General features: G+C 47.1%; 1 protein-coding gene across 1 annotated transcript in view; it reads right to left on the bottom strand.

Moving 5' to 3' along the window:
- Positions 1–1,195: 1,195 nt before the first annotated feature.
- Positions 1,196–14,982, bottom strand: part of GRTP1 (growth hormone regulated TBC protein 1) — a 31,978-nt gene continuing 18,191 nt past the window's right edge. Inside the window, exons 6-8 of the mRNA XM_070408560.1 lie at positions 5,269–5,441; positions 5,002–5,187; positions 1,196–1,547 (exon numbers count right to left, since the gene is read on the bottom strand). Coding sequence (XP_070264661.1) covers positions 1,458–1,547; positions 5,002–5,187; positions 5,269–5,441 — 449 coding nt within the window. The 3' untranslated portion in view covers positions 1,196–1,457. The remainder of the gene's footprint in view (positions 1,548–5,001; positions 5,188–5,268; positions 5,442–14,982) is intronic.

Genomic DNA, 14,982 nt, shown 5'->3' with positions numbered 1-14,982 from the left:
AGGTTCGCCATCACTGCCCTAGAGGCACAGCTGCTTACATTTCAAGAAGGGGAACCTCCATCACTGGGTTCCTTTCAGGGAAAGCCACCGCTGGTTCATCAGGTACAGCTTCAAGTCATCCTGTTTAGGGTGGGTGTCTTGCAGTTCCTGGGAGCAAAAGGCTAGGGATCACACAGCTGGTGTGGAAGTGTCAGGACTAGGAGCTCTGAGGTCAGTGGGCAGCTGTGCCAACCCCATGCAAGTGACCCTCATGCTTGGCTGTTTCTTGGAGGGCTCCCCAAGCTCAGCGTCTAAAGTGGATTGGGACATTCGAGTGCTGTTTTGGTCTAGGTCCAGCTTCATCAGTGGCTGTGGAGAAGGGAGGTGTTACCGTGATGGCCCAGGCTGGAGAGGAAGGTGGCCCAGGTGCTGCTATCAGGCGAGGCTGCCATCACCCAGGTCCCTTAACTGTGTCTCCCTTTGAGGGTAAAACTCCCCACAATCGCAGTATAGACATGGGATGAGGATGGAGATAAGTGGGAGGACAGTTTTTGGAGAAATTGGGTGTTTTCAGGTCACACTGCTGAGTAGGGCAGGCAAGCTTGGGGCCACTTGGAGGGGCAGGTGCTGGGGAAGCAGGCCAACTGCTTCTGAGTTCCCACATGCCTCCCATTTGCCTGCTCCCAGGGGACCCTGCTTGTCTCCACCTGTCTCCCCTCGCCCCTGCCTGCCTCCTGCCCTGCCCCATCCTGTCCCTGTCTGCCCCTGCCTGTCCCATGCAGGGTTCAGCCTACCTAGGCAGTGAGGTTTCAAGTTTTTTTAAATTACCTTTCTAGCCCTGGCCAGTGTGGCTGTTTGTTGGGCGTATACTGGAGCACCAAAAATTCCAATTTGACTCGTGGTCAGGGCACGTGCCTGGGTTTCAGGCTCAATGCCTAGTAGGGGGCGTGCAGAAGGCAGCCGATTGATGTTTCACTCTCACATCAATGTTTCCCTCTCTCTCCCTCTCTCTAAAAACCTAAAAATCAAATTTTTAAAAATCTTTTTAAAAAATTACCTTTCTAAAGAGAGATCACTTGTACATTTACAAACCTTACATGAAGGTAAATGCTCTGCCACAGAAAGGAATAGAATAATATTTAATTGGCATTAGTAACACTAATGACAGTTTACTGTTTTGGTTTTAATTTTCAATCAGCTGGCAATCACAAACTCATAGGTGTTGACATACTTTATTAAATACAAACGCACACCTCACATTTTATATATTATTGTCTCAGGTAAAAATATATCTTCAGAAATTTGACTTCATAGCTCATCAGTTACAGAATGACATGACTTTAAATTGCTCTTTTAAAAAATTCACGACTAAAATGTGGAGACATCAAGTATTTACAGCACTAAAAAGGAAAGCAGTACAAATTGGTCAACTCTGGGAATGAAGCATCATGGTCAGGGCAGAGGGGAGTGTGTCCAGGTCACCCCTGCACCAGCAGCTTGGCCCTGCAGCTCTCCCGAAGCCTGGTGATGGTGGTCATGGGCAAGCTTCCAGGCTCGGAGAAGATTTTCTGGAAGAGGAACGGAATTGGACTAAAAACAAACCAAAGATAAGTTTTTACCTTAGCCGCCCCCTGTTCAAGGCGAGGCTGTGGCAGATGGACAGATGTAAGACCACACCCACCGAGGGAAGACACTCCTCAGCCCCGGGTAGTTAATTATAAATTCTAGATACTAACCCTTATTAAATACATGGTTTGCAAATATTTTTTCTGGTCAGGCTGCTGTTTGTTTCCTTGCCTGTGCAGAAGGTTTTAAGTTTGATGTGTGTATTTTTGCTTCTGTTGCCTGCCTGAGTCCTTTGTATTGTGAGCAAACTACGGCCCGCAGGCCGGATCCGGCCCATTTGAAATGAATAAAACTAAAAAAAAAAAAAAGACCGTACCCTTTTATGTAATGATGTTTACTTTGAATTTATATTAGTTCACACAAACACTCCATCCATGCTTTTGTTCCGGCCCTCCGGTCCAGTTTAAGAACCCATTGTGGCCCTCGAGTCAAAAAGTTTGCCCACCCCTGGTTTAAACCCTTTAACTGTTGCATCCTTAGTAGCTCTGACCCAGTCAAGCCATTCATGAGCAGACGAAGCATAAGAAACCAGATTTGAGAAATGGAAGCAGGAAGAGACTCAGACTCATTTCTAGTAACAAAACTGCCTCCCCATGAGGAGAAAAGGGTGTCTGGGAGGGAGGCAGAGCAGAGAGCAGCAGGCAGGTGGCCACAGCCGTGGGACTCCAGAGGCTGGGCGTTAGGATGGACATGAGAACAAACATTTTGAGCTGGTTGATGTGCCATCTTTTATGAGTAATTTAATAATAATTTGTGCAGTTACTGCTGAGAAATTCACGGTTATAAATTAGGCCAGGTGTAAAGGCTAGTCATTAAAAGATTTTGTTAAAAGAAACTACATTTCTGAAATTCTTCTGTGGTTTTATAATACACAGCACCTAAGGTCAGCGTAGAGAGCGTGCGTGCTAACTGCCCCCTGAACCAGCCATCACTGAGAAGGGGCAGTAAGTCACATCCACCGAGATGTGCCAGGCTGTTCACCTGTCCTCTGCCCATTAATGTTGCTCTGAGCTCCCACAGGAGATCAGTTTCTATTCTCCAGGACATTCGAGGTTCTTGTTTAGGGTTTCAGAGACTTGTGACGTAGAAACTGCAATTGCTGTGCTGATGTGCTCTTAATACAGAAATACAGATACAATTTTGCAGAAATCACTGAGAAAATGAGACTCACTGTACTAGGGCTGTTTCCCTGCCAACTTCCCTTGAATGGCTACATCTATCCTGTGCAATGATACACGGCATTTTTATTTCAATGTGAGGAGACTGGCAAAACCCAGTGTCTTCATGGTCCTCTGTGCTTCCCTCAAGCTCACCAAGCTCACAGGGCCCAGAGCGCCTTTGGGCAGCAACACAGGCAAAGTCCCACTGTGGACAGCATACTCACCTGCAGCTGGCTCATGGGCAGAGCTGTCGCCTCACTGCCCTTTGCACTTTATAAACGCTAGCACTTACTGAGTACTTGCCATGTGCAAGGTACTCCGCTAAACACTTACATAAATTCCAGAGCCACACAACCTTGAAAGCATTGTGCTGAACGAAAGAAGTCAATGCGAAAGGGCACACATTATTTGATTCTCCTTATGTGAAGTAAGCCCTTAGAAACAGAACATAGACTGGTGGTTGCCCAGGGTTTGGTGGCGGGGGTGGGTGGGGGTGTGGGTAGGGGTTACGGGGTTCATTTTGGGGGTGATGAAAATGTTCTGGGGAAAAAAAGAATGTTCTGGAACTAGATAATGGAACTATACCTTTGAACTGTTCATGTTCAAAGGGTGAATTTTATGATATGGGAATTGTATCTCATTAAAACAAGCAAAATGCTCTAAATATCCTTAGGATGCAGGACCTGTTATCATCTCTTCCTATTATAAATGAGCATCTTGAGTCTAAAAGGAATCCTAAAACCTGCCAGCAGTCATACAGGTGAGTGCAAGCTATGATTCTGTCCAAATTCAATGTCCGGCTCCTACCAACTCCTCGACCTACAATCACAGACTCATGAGGCCTAAAAGAGCAGGGTCCTGCCATCTGCTGCTTGAATTCCCCAATAACATTCTCACCAAGAGGCCACCAGTGGCTTCAAGACTTCCAAGGACGGAGAAGTTACTCCGGAGTATTTTGTCTTAGATGATGGGCTCCAACTCTACCTGACAAGCCTCCAAAGGAGTCAGGTTTCTGCCTGACATTTCTTATCCAGCATCCTCATCTTCTCTTTATTGGTACCAGCTGAAATGTCAGCGTTCATGCCCACCCGCCTGCCATTTAGAGGGTGCGTGTGACCCTCATGACCACTAGTCCCCACCACAGCAGCTAAATGGGAAGCTGTCTTCTAGGCCAGGGGGAAGCAGAACCCCAGCCCTAGCTCTGCAGGTTTTCCCTCTCCCAGCAGCTGTCCAGCACACCTCCAGAGTGGCGTGGAGAAAGCTCAAGGCACTCCTCTCTGTCTCAGAGCCCTGGATGTTCTCTAAGACAGTCCCAGCCATCAGCAGGCTGGCCCTTGGTGGCTCCCAGGCAAAACAGTCCCAGCAAGCTGCTTGCACCTCCCAGGGAGGCTTGGAGAAGCACCTGGCTTTCCGGGGCATCTGAACAGCGCACCCCGTGGATGCCCTCTGCTACCTCCTTGGAATTTGTAATTACTTCAAATGGAAAGGTGAAAAGCCAGGTGGGCCAGGTGCTCTGGAGCAAGGCTGCTCCAGATAGCACTCCTCACCTCCCACCAGGGCTATTCAAGCTCTGGGCTCTGCTCCTGGCTGGCGCCCTCTTCCCACTAGCCTACCTAAAACCCTCTTACCAGCCTAGGCCTGTCCCAGCTCCCAGGCCTCCTCAGAAGGCCTGTCAAATGCAGCTCCCACTTCATTCATTCACCAGGTATGAGTCATCTACAGAGCCTGCAGCCCCGCTAGGACCAGGAGAAACTGGAGACCTGTAGACGGGGCCATCAGGAGAGCCTCTGAGATCAGGTACACAGGCAGCAGTGTACCTGCTGTGTACACTGTGTACACTGTAGCTGTGTACTCACATCTTGATGCTTCCCAGTGAAGAACCAGCCCTACAAGGGGTCCTATAAGCATTGGACCCTGCCCACCTTGGGGCAAGCCACTCCATGGCTGATGCACAGGAGGAGGGGCAGCAGCTGCTGGACTCCAGGTAGGTGGCCCCACCCATCTGCCTCGGGCACTAGGCTCCAGGAGAAGAGGGCCTGGAAGGGCGGAGTCCCTCCTCAGGGTTTGCTTGAGATGGGAGGGTGAAGGGTTGAGTGGAGGCAGAGATCCAGATCCAAAGGAAACACAGAGACAGATGCTTTGCCGGACAGATGTGCAAAGCCAGGACTCCCATTCCACAGGCCAGGCAAATGGAACCGCAGAGCAAAGTACAGGCTGAGCACACCCAGACACTCACCTGCATAAAGGTGTGACATTCAGTCACAAAACTCCCTTTGGTGATCTCCTTGAACTTTTCACAGATGTCTGCAAAACTGGTGGCTTCCAAAATAAAAGCCTGATGTTGCTTAATCAGCGTCAGAGCCACCCGGAAGATAATCTTTGAGCCTTCGTTGAACAAACAATCCCAGATTCGAAGCACTGTCTGCAGAGAAACAGACATGGCGCATCACTGCACGGTGATCTGAGCCAGCCCTGGGCCCAGCGAGGCTTGCGACATGCTCACCTCCACGGGCAGGATATCCACAAACAGGCAGATGAACCAGCGAGACACGACCAGAGTCCACAGGACGCCATGCCCGTCCATCAGGGCCGCCACCGCTGGCAGCTTGGTCCTCACCAGCTCCCCCAGGACCTCCTGGTCCGTCTTCAGGCCCAGCATCTCAGGGCTGTAGTAATCTGCCACAGGGATGAAGAGAAAAACCCAAAAATGTGTATCACTTGTTCCACAACCACAGCCCCTGAGAGCCTCATCCCTCGTTCCCTCTCAGCCAGGGAAAGAAAACAGGGCTGTCCCCAGAGGATCCTTTCTAGAAAAGAGGAGGGCAAGGTTAGAGGGAGGACCAGGGAGAGATGCCATGCTGTGTGGATAAAGGGACTCCTGGGAGTGATTCCCAAAGCAAGGCCCCCCGGGGTCCCTGGGGGCTCTGGACAGTGAGGCCCTGGTGGGCATTGGTTAAAATCGGCTGGCAGAAAGAAGGAGTGTTTACACACCCATGCTCGTAGCAGGATTATTCACAACAGCCAAAAAAGTACACAACCAAGCGTCTGCCTATGGATAATGTGGTCTACACACATAATGGAGTATGATTCTGCCTTTAAAAGGAGGGAAACTGACACGTCCAACAATAGGATGAAGCTCGAGGACATTGTGCTAAGTGAAATAAGCCAGCCACAAACGAACAAATACTACATGATTCCACTTATGTGAGATGCCTAGAGCCTCCAAAATCAGACAGAAAGTAGAATGGTGGGTGCCAGGGGCTGGAAGAAGGGAGTGGGGAGCTATTATTTAATGGGGACAGAGTTCCATTCGGGAAGATGAGAAAATTCTGGAGGTGGATGGTGGTGATGGTTACACAACAATGTGAATGCGCTTGATGCCACTGAACTGTACACTTAAAAATGGTAAAGATTGTTGCCCTGGCCGATGTGGCTCAGTTGGTTAGGCATTGTCCTGTGCACCGAAAGGTTGCCAGTCCGTCTCCTGGTCAGAGCACATGCCTAGGTTGTGGCACTATCCTGGTAGGGGGGTGCAGGAGGCAGTCGATTGATGTTTCACTCTTACACTGATGTTTCTCTTTCTCTCCCTCTCCTTATCTCCCAAAAGATCAATATAAAATATCTTTTAAAAATGATAAAGATTGTAAATATCATATTATGTGTATTTTATCACAATAAAAAATAAAACTTTAAAAATCTGCAGGTGACAGCTGCCTTTCCCTGTCATCCAGACTGAGGGAGAGCCCAGCAGCCACGGACATGCCGCCCTTGATGGCTCTGCCCACCCGGACTAAGGGAGGCTGGGGGCGCGGGAGGAGCAGGCATAGGGCCACCTGAGCTGCAGGGACAGCACTGCCTGCAGCAAGCTCCTTCCTGGGAGCCAGAGAAGCTTCAGGGTCGAGGTGGCCCACGGAGGATGAGGGAGCAGGCACAAGCGAGCCTGACCCCAGTGCCCACGTGGTGCCATGGTGCCACCCCCTACATACACGGAGTAAGGAGAGGTGGGGCTCAAAGCAGGTGGTCCCTCTATATCATCCCTCTGCATCCACTGCCTCCCCAGAGTGGAGGGTTTAGGCACACAAATTAGTGTCACAAAACATTATTTTAAAAAATTTGGCCTAGCCCTGACCGGTTTGGCTCAGTGGATAAAGCGTCGGCCTGCAGACTAACGGGTCCCCAGTTTGATTGGTTCGATTCTGGTCAAGGGCATGTACCTTGGTTGCGGGCACAGCCCCAGCTGTGGGTGTGCAGGAGGCAGCTGATCGATGTTTCTCTCTCATCGATGTTTCTTACTCTATCTCTCTCCCTTCCTCTCTGTAAAAAATCAATAAAATATCTTAAAAAAAATTTTTGGCCTAAATCATAAATTTCTAATCCCACAGCTGGTTGGTAAAACATGTGCCCTTGATGGGGTGGACTTGGGATTTCAAGGACAGCGGCTGCCCCAGCCATGATGGCTTCTCCAGCATCATGCCAATGCCTCCCGAGCATCCTGGGGTCCTCTGAGCACGGCCGCACTCTTCCTTCTTTACTGGTGTTTTTTGTTATGAAGGTGATACATGCCCCTGATAAAGTTGAACACTACAGGAGAGTAGCAGGTGAAAAGTCAAAGTCGTCCCCTAGGTAACCATTTATCACTAAGCAGTCTGATGGGCCTCCTCCATACCTGTAATGCCATGTCACACATACATCCCTTTGCAAACTTCCCTAACACCTTTCTGCATCCTCATGTACATGGCCTGCCCTCTGCTGAGGTGCCTTCGCAGGGATATGCCATAACCCACTTCACTGGCTCCTGGCTGATGGGCGTCCAGGCACTGTCAACTCACATGCGTGTGCTCACGTGTGCAGGGGAATGTCTACACATAGAGCTGCTGGTGAAGGCTCTCTTTGCTGAAGTTTCAAGGAGTCCTACATGCTTCTTCCAACTTGAGGGCGGAGGACACTTCATTCTATTTACCAGAAATTCTAGAAGGATCTAAATGTCCCCACCACGCTGAATACAGAAAGGCAGAGACAATATTAAATCTAAAATTGTTCTTGTTCATTCCCAAAGAAGGCTGACAACTTAATTTGGAAAATTTTCTTTTACTGTAGTAGCTTGGGGACACCAGCCTGTCAAAACATGGAAAGCACAACCTGCTAAGGCGACCTCATGGTCGCTCTGCTTCTCCCATCAGGGCCCTGGGCACCAGAGGGCAGCCAGCGGTCCCTACAGCTCTGTGACCACTCGTTCAACAGACAGAAAGACCAACACTGCCAAGAGCATGTCCATCTTTTGACTGGACATTTGCCTTGCCAAAAAAATTTCCTAGCTTCTTAGTGTGATGTATTATAATAATTTTAACGCCTAACTTCTGCTATAAAAATGTAGCAGGTAATCTATGCAATAGAACAGACACATTCAGCATGCAGCCCAGTCTCTCGCCATGGCAAATGAAATATTTTGGTTAAAATAGTCATCATAAATATTTTTTTTTTTTTTTGACTTTTGTATCCCACTAATTTATTTATTTATTTATTTATTTATTTTTTTAATAATTTTTACTTCTTAAAGTATTACAAAGAGTATTACATATGTCTCCTTTCCCCCCCCCCATGACATTCCCCCGGCCCCTACCCCCCGCCCCCCCCGCCCCGTGTCTTGTGTCCATTGGTTAATCTTATATGCATGCATATAAGTCCTTCAGTTGGTCTCTTAATCCCCCCCCCCAACCCTCCCCAGGCTCCCCATTGTAGTTTAACATTCTGTTCAATGTTGCTCTGCTTCTGTATCTACCCCTGTTCATCAGTCCATACTGGTCCCCTTTATTTGTCCCAACCTCACTGGAGTAGTCTCAACCTCACCAGGGCCGTCTGAGCCTCACCAGGGCCGTTTCAACCTCACCGGGGTCGTCCCTACCTCACGGGGGCCGTTTCAACCTCACTGGGGTCGTCCCTACCACACCAGGGCCGTTTCAACCTGACTGGGGTTGTCGCTACCACACCGGGGCCGTTACGACCTGACCAAGGTTGTCCCTACCTCACGGGGGCTGTTTCAACCTCACCGGGGTCGTCCCTACCACACCGGGGCCGTTTCGACCTGACTGGGGTCGTCCCTACCTCACGGAGGCCGTTTCAACCTCACCGGGGTTGTCCCTACCACACCGGGGCTGTTTCAACCTGACCGGGGTTGTCCCTACCACACCGGGGCCGTTTCGACCTGACTGGGGTCGTCCCTACCTCACGGGGGCCGTTTCAACCTGACCGGGGTTGTCCCTACCACGCCGGGGCCGTTTCGACCTAAAATAGTCATCATAAATATTGACACAATATCACAGTCACATTGCTAGTTTTCAAAGAGTAAGCTACAATAAACTGTTTAATACTGAACATAATTTAATAGAAGCCAATTTGGTTATAAAACACCAGGGATTTAAAAAAAAATTCTTCCCTTTCATACATTTGGAAACTTGGAGCCATTTACTCTCTTTCTCCTTTTTAATTCGGCAATATTCTGCTCCTTTTGGGAAGAAAGAAGCAGAGATTCTCTGTTCTCCGTTCGAGAGTGTCTTCAGTGCCAACCCAGTTATACGAGGGACATCTCAGAGGGAGCCGGGTCCAGGTGCAGCAGTGATAAGAGGATTTGCCCAGAAGGACATTTAAGCTGTGAGCACAGCACGACCTTCTTGGTTACAGAGACGCTTACAGTAGCTTCCAAAAATAGATGTCAGAGTCACACACCACAGGCCTGAGCCGGTCACCAGGGGAGATCCCTGAAGCCCTCTGTACCTACTTTCCCTCCTCGATGCATTCTGCCCTTGAATGTTGCAGGCGAGACAAACCAGTTCCCTGGAGGTCCCGCCTGCAGCACAGCCCTACCTGTCTGAGCTGAGGAGCACCTGACAGGGCACATTCCACTCTGCACAGGGACAGATAAATCCTAGGTAGGCCCTGAACTGACTCACCTGTCTGGGGCCCCTACTTATGCTTCTCCTGGGGACATTCACCTCGGCAGACAGCATAATGGCTGTGTCAGACACTGGAAGACTAACTAAATGCTGCTGCGGGGGCAGGGCCGCTGCTGGGGTGCTGTCTGGGGTGTGGGAGCTGCTGTGGGGGTGGGGTGTACAGATTTAAAGCGTGCCTGTGGTTATTGCTACATGAGTAGAAAGTGGTAGAGCTGGGTCCTGGCTGGTTTGGCTCCGTGGATAGAGCATTGGCCTGTGGACTGAAGGGTCCCGGGTTTGATTCTGGTCCAGGGCAAATGCCCGGGTTGTGGGAGGCAGCCGATCAATGATTTTCTCTCATCATTGATGTTTCTATCTCTCTCTCCCTCTCCCTTTCTCTCTGAAATCAATAAAAATATCTTAAATAAGAAAAAAAGAAGAAAGTGGTAGAGTTGGGATTCAAACCCGTAAAGTCTAATTTCCAAATGGATGCTCTTCAGGCCAGGGATGAATGTCAGCCTGTGAAAAAGCAAACACCGGTCCCCACAGGAGTAGAGCACAGGCTGTGGAATACTATGGAGGAGACCCTGTGGGTAAGTTAATCAAGAGAACACATGGAACACATCCTCCAGTGCAGCTGCGACAAAGAGAGTCCAGTGTCGGCCTGCTCCACCTTTGCTCCTAAGGGTCTGTGGGCTCCCCCCACCCCCCCCTCCCCTCTCCAGCGTGCCTTATCAGTCCTCATCTCGGCCACACCTTCTCGCTTCAGCTGGGTTATTCTGTGATGAGCAATTAACAGCCTGTTTCCCTGTGTTTCAACGGAAAACAGGTTTGACCTGCTTTTCAGGATGCTAATACATCATTAGTTCATTATTGCACTGATTCATTACTGGAGGCAATTACCCCCTTTACTTCTTGAAGTAGGATGGGCACCATTAGCACTAGGGGCTCAGCGCCTGGCCTCGCTTCTCTGCAAGGCTCAGGAATCCTCTTCTATCCACAAAGTGAATCTGCTTTTTCTTTTGCATCCCTTCACCGGATGCCTTGGTGTGAGTGGTGCCTAATCAGAAGAGCTACCACCGGTTCCCAGGAGGTCTGCTGGGGACTGCATTCTGCGGGAGACTGCAATCTGGATTTAGAATGTATTGTTTGCTAGTGCTTTGTTGCTTTGGGACCATAAGAGGCATTTAAGTGTAAAAGTGAAATTCTTTAAGTAAACCTTATATGAGTGACTTAACTTTTGTACAACTCCTAGAGGTGGTAGTGCCTGAGGAAGGCTCCGGCAACAGGGCAGGAGGCCAGCAAGGCGTGCACAGGACCATGAGGTCTGTGACTTTGTACTCTGCTCTGCGTCCTCTGTGAGAAGTCCATAACACAATGCTGTCTTCGGTCCTAGCACTGACTTGTACCCCATTTCCACTGCTCTGAAATTGGGGTGTCACTTGCCTAGAAGTGGTGGCCGTCAGGTGGCTATGCTGGCTTTGACATCCTACTTCAGTGCTGCTTAAATCTGCATTTCCTTGCTCACAGGAGAACTTGGTCATCTCTTCATAACTTTGTTGGCCATTCAGGTTTCCTATTTTGTAAAGTGCCTATCTGCTTTTTCACAAAAGTCTGAATCCATCTGGAATAGAAATAAGGATCTAATTTTGTCTTCTTCCATATAGATAGTCAATTGTCACCAAATGATATTTCAAATAGTCTTTCTTTTCCCCATTAATTGAGACATCTCACATAGATTCTAATAGATTAATAGGTTAGTAGACCAGTTGACTTCTGGCCTCTTTTCTATGTATATATCAATACGCTAATATCACACAATTTATTATAGCATTATAATAAATCTCCAGTATTCTTCTCTCTCTCCCCTCCTCCCTCCCACACCTGTATTCTTCTTTCAAGCCTTTATTAGCTTGGCTTTGCTCTTGAGTCTTCCATATAATTAAGCCATCCTTGAATTCCTGGTATAAACTCTCTTTAGATAAAAAAATAATCCTCCATGACCATCCCTGGATTCAAGTTGCTAATTTATTATTATTTAAATTAGGATTTGTATAACTGCTCATCAGTGAGATTCACCTGCATGACAACAAGGTTGTACCAGCTTCGTAGCATAAATTGATGAGTAGTTATCATTTTCTATTTTCTACAAGATTTAGAAAACATATAGGAAATATCTGTTCCTTCTGTTTGATAAGATTTTATGTCTGTGAAGAGATTTTTGTATGTCTGTTCATATGCCCATTCAGATGCTCTATTTTCTCTCAAGTCAACTTTGTTAAACTGTCTTTTTCTCAAAAGTATCAGTGTCTTCATTTTATTTGTAGTAAAATCAGTAGATTTTCAAATCACAGCAGATTTTTCATTTCTAAATACCTTATACATAATTTTCTTTACCAATCTTGCCAAAGGTTTATCTATCTTATCAGTTTTCCTGAAGAACCAGTTTTTGTTTCAGTTCATCTTTTCTATTGGTTCTTTATTTTTTTTTTGTTGTTTGTTTGTTTTGTTTTATTTGTTTGTTTTTAAAATATATATTTTATTGATTTTTTACAGAGAGGAAGGGAGAGGGATAGAGAGTTAGAAACATCAATGAGAGAGAAACATCGATCTGCTGCCTCCTGCACACCCCCTACTGGGGATGTGCCCGAAACCAAGGTACATGCCCTTGACCGGAATCGAACCCGGAACCCTTCAGTCCACAGGCCAACACTCCATCCACTAAGCCAAACCGGTTACGGCCTTTGTTTTGTTTTTAATTTTCACTCTTTCATTTGTGAAATTTCACTCTTTCATTATATATAAATATAAATACATAGAAAGAACTCTGGAAATACATATACCAAATTGATAACATGATAATAATTACCTCTGAGTAGGAGAGAAATGGGTGTTAGTGAAGGAAGACTGTTACTTTTTATCTCATAATAACTATTGTATTTTTGAACTTTTAAAATGAGAATATATCTGCATTTTTTTTCTGTAATTAAAAAAGAAACCAGTAAAAGCAGGATAACTGTGGCACTAAAATGACCTAGTTTGTGCAATGAGAATTCAGATAACATGGCATGCAGCTGCCTCTTTGCCATTTGGAGAGCTCTGCAATGGCAAGAATAATCCCTTTTTTCTCTCACAGTCCTAACATTTTTATTGTGACATTTTCTGTATATAAAATTGATTTTTTACAGAGAGGAAGGGAGAGAGATAGAGAGTCAGAAACATCGATGAGAGAGAAACATCGATCAGCTGCCTCCTGCACATCTCCTACTGGGGATGTGCCCGCAAGCCAGGTACATGCCCTTGACCGGAATCGAACCTGGGACCCTTCAGTCCGCAGCCGATGCTCTATCCACTGAGCCAAACCGGTTTCGGCTGTGACATTTTCTTTTGTTTTTGATGGCACTGCAGTTTAGTCTGACTGAACCTAATAATGATTAGGAAATGACATTTCATGGATTTAAAAGTAAGTCTCTGTAATGACACTGCCACTTCAGGAGGAATTTGGAGTCTTGCTCTTATGTTTTTCTAAGTCAGCATTTATTACCTGCTAATAATCTGTTGCAAAATTTAAAGGAAACCTCAACTATAATTGGAGTTGGGAAGGCCTATTGAGGGAGCTATCACACCTTACCACTTGAGGTCAACTACCCCAAAAAGGAAGACCTCAACTACAGACCTCAACAGGAAGAAAGTCAATTACAGACCACAACACTTGACTACTTTAATACTCCAGCAGATTCTCCCCCTGCCCAGCAACAAGCCCAGCCAATGGAAACGTCACAGCTTAGCCAATGAGAAGCCACCATCACCTGAATTCTTACTTTCCTTTAATGAACTTTCACTTTTCTTTTGCTGACTTCTTTGTCCCGCCCTCCTTTCTATAAAAGCCTTCTATCTTGTATAACCCCTCATAGCATCTCTCTACCTATTAGATGAGTTGCTGCTTGATTCATGAATCGTTTAATAAAGCCAATTAGATCATCCAATGTACTCAGTTAAATTTTGTTTATTAACTATAGAGGAGAGACTGTTCCATGAAATGACTGCTCTCTGTCCCTTCAGCTGGACCCAGGCTAGAATGGAGGTTGCTTTATGCAAACCCCCTTTAGAGGCTATCTGATCATAACGGATGTTCATTCTGATATAAATCAGTACCCCTCCCTTGCCTCCTGCTATATACTGGTCCCTGGAGCAGGTTATTGTCCTGACCTGGTCAAGCATGTAAATTAATTTCCTGTACCTGGTAGCGCTGACATACCCATTACTATTCCCCTTTTTGTCCTATATAATTCTCTGGCACCAAGTGGCAGAGGGGTCCATTTTGTCTTGCAGCTGCAGAAGACATGCCTCAAATGTAAGTTTCCCTAAATAAACTCTATCAATTGCAAGCCTCTTTCTTCGGTCTTTCCCTGCCTTCCACTTACTGAGGTAAATTTTCAGTCTCGGGGCTCCCTTGTTCTGTGTGTATGAATATCAACACGACATATGTTACCTATTTATTATGGGTTGAACTGTGGCTGCTGTTGCTCATTGTTTGACTTCTTACTATGATGGGAATTCCACCGGGAAGGGCCTTTTCTAGTTTGTTCACTGATGTTTCCCACACCCCCAGAACGGAGTTGATCGTGCATATAAATACTCACTGTAATTCAGTCTTAGGACATAACAGAAGCCAAAGGTGAATATGTTACAAAGCTCTGTCAATATTTTATATGGAAAGTCCTGACTCCCTCTTCCTCGTCATTTCCCCACCACTGCAGCTCCGGCCTTCACGTTGAGGCTGGGACTCCCAGAGTCTCTCCCTTCAGGCTCTTTTCTCACGCTCAGGACCTTTGCACCCTTCCTCTCCCCATGGCAGCTTCATCCAGCCTGGCCTCTGCATGCCCACTCCTGAGCCCTTGTTAATGGCCGTTCCAGAGCATGAGGAGGGCCCCATTTCCCTCTCTTTCCAGATCCTCCCTTTCTTTAACAGTGCCATCCAGGCTCACTCTCCCATGAGGTACATGCAAGGTCTTAGACCAGGGGTGGGCAAACTTTTTGACTCGAGGGCCACAATGGGTTCTTAAACTGGACCGGAGGGCCGGAACAAAAGCATGGATGGAGTGTTTGTGTGAACTAATGTACATTCAAAGTAAACATCATTACATAAAAGGGTACGGTCTTTTTTTTTTTTTTAGTTTTATTCATTTCAAACGGCCGGATCCGGCCCGCCGGCCGTAGTTTGCCCACGGCTGTCTTAGAGTCACATAGCTGTGGATTTGAACCCGGGGTCTGCTGCATAAAGCTGT

Source organism: Myotis yumanensis, unplaced genomic scaffold (assembly GCF_028538775.1).
Source record: "Myotis yumanensis isolate MYYU_CA2020_CCGP unplaced genomic scaffold, mMyoYum1.0.hap1 SCAF_3, whole genome shotgun sequence".
Taxonomy (NCBI): Eukaryota; Metazoa; Chordata; class Mammalia; order Chiroptera; family Vespertilionidae; genus Myotis; species Myotis yumanensis.
The sequence above is the reverse complement of the archived record's forward strand: the minus strand, read 5'-3'. Positions and strand labels throughout refer to the sequence as shown.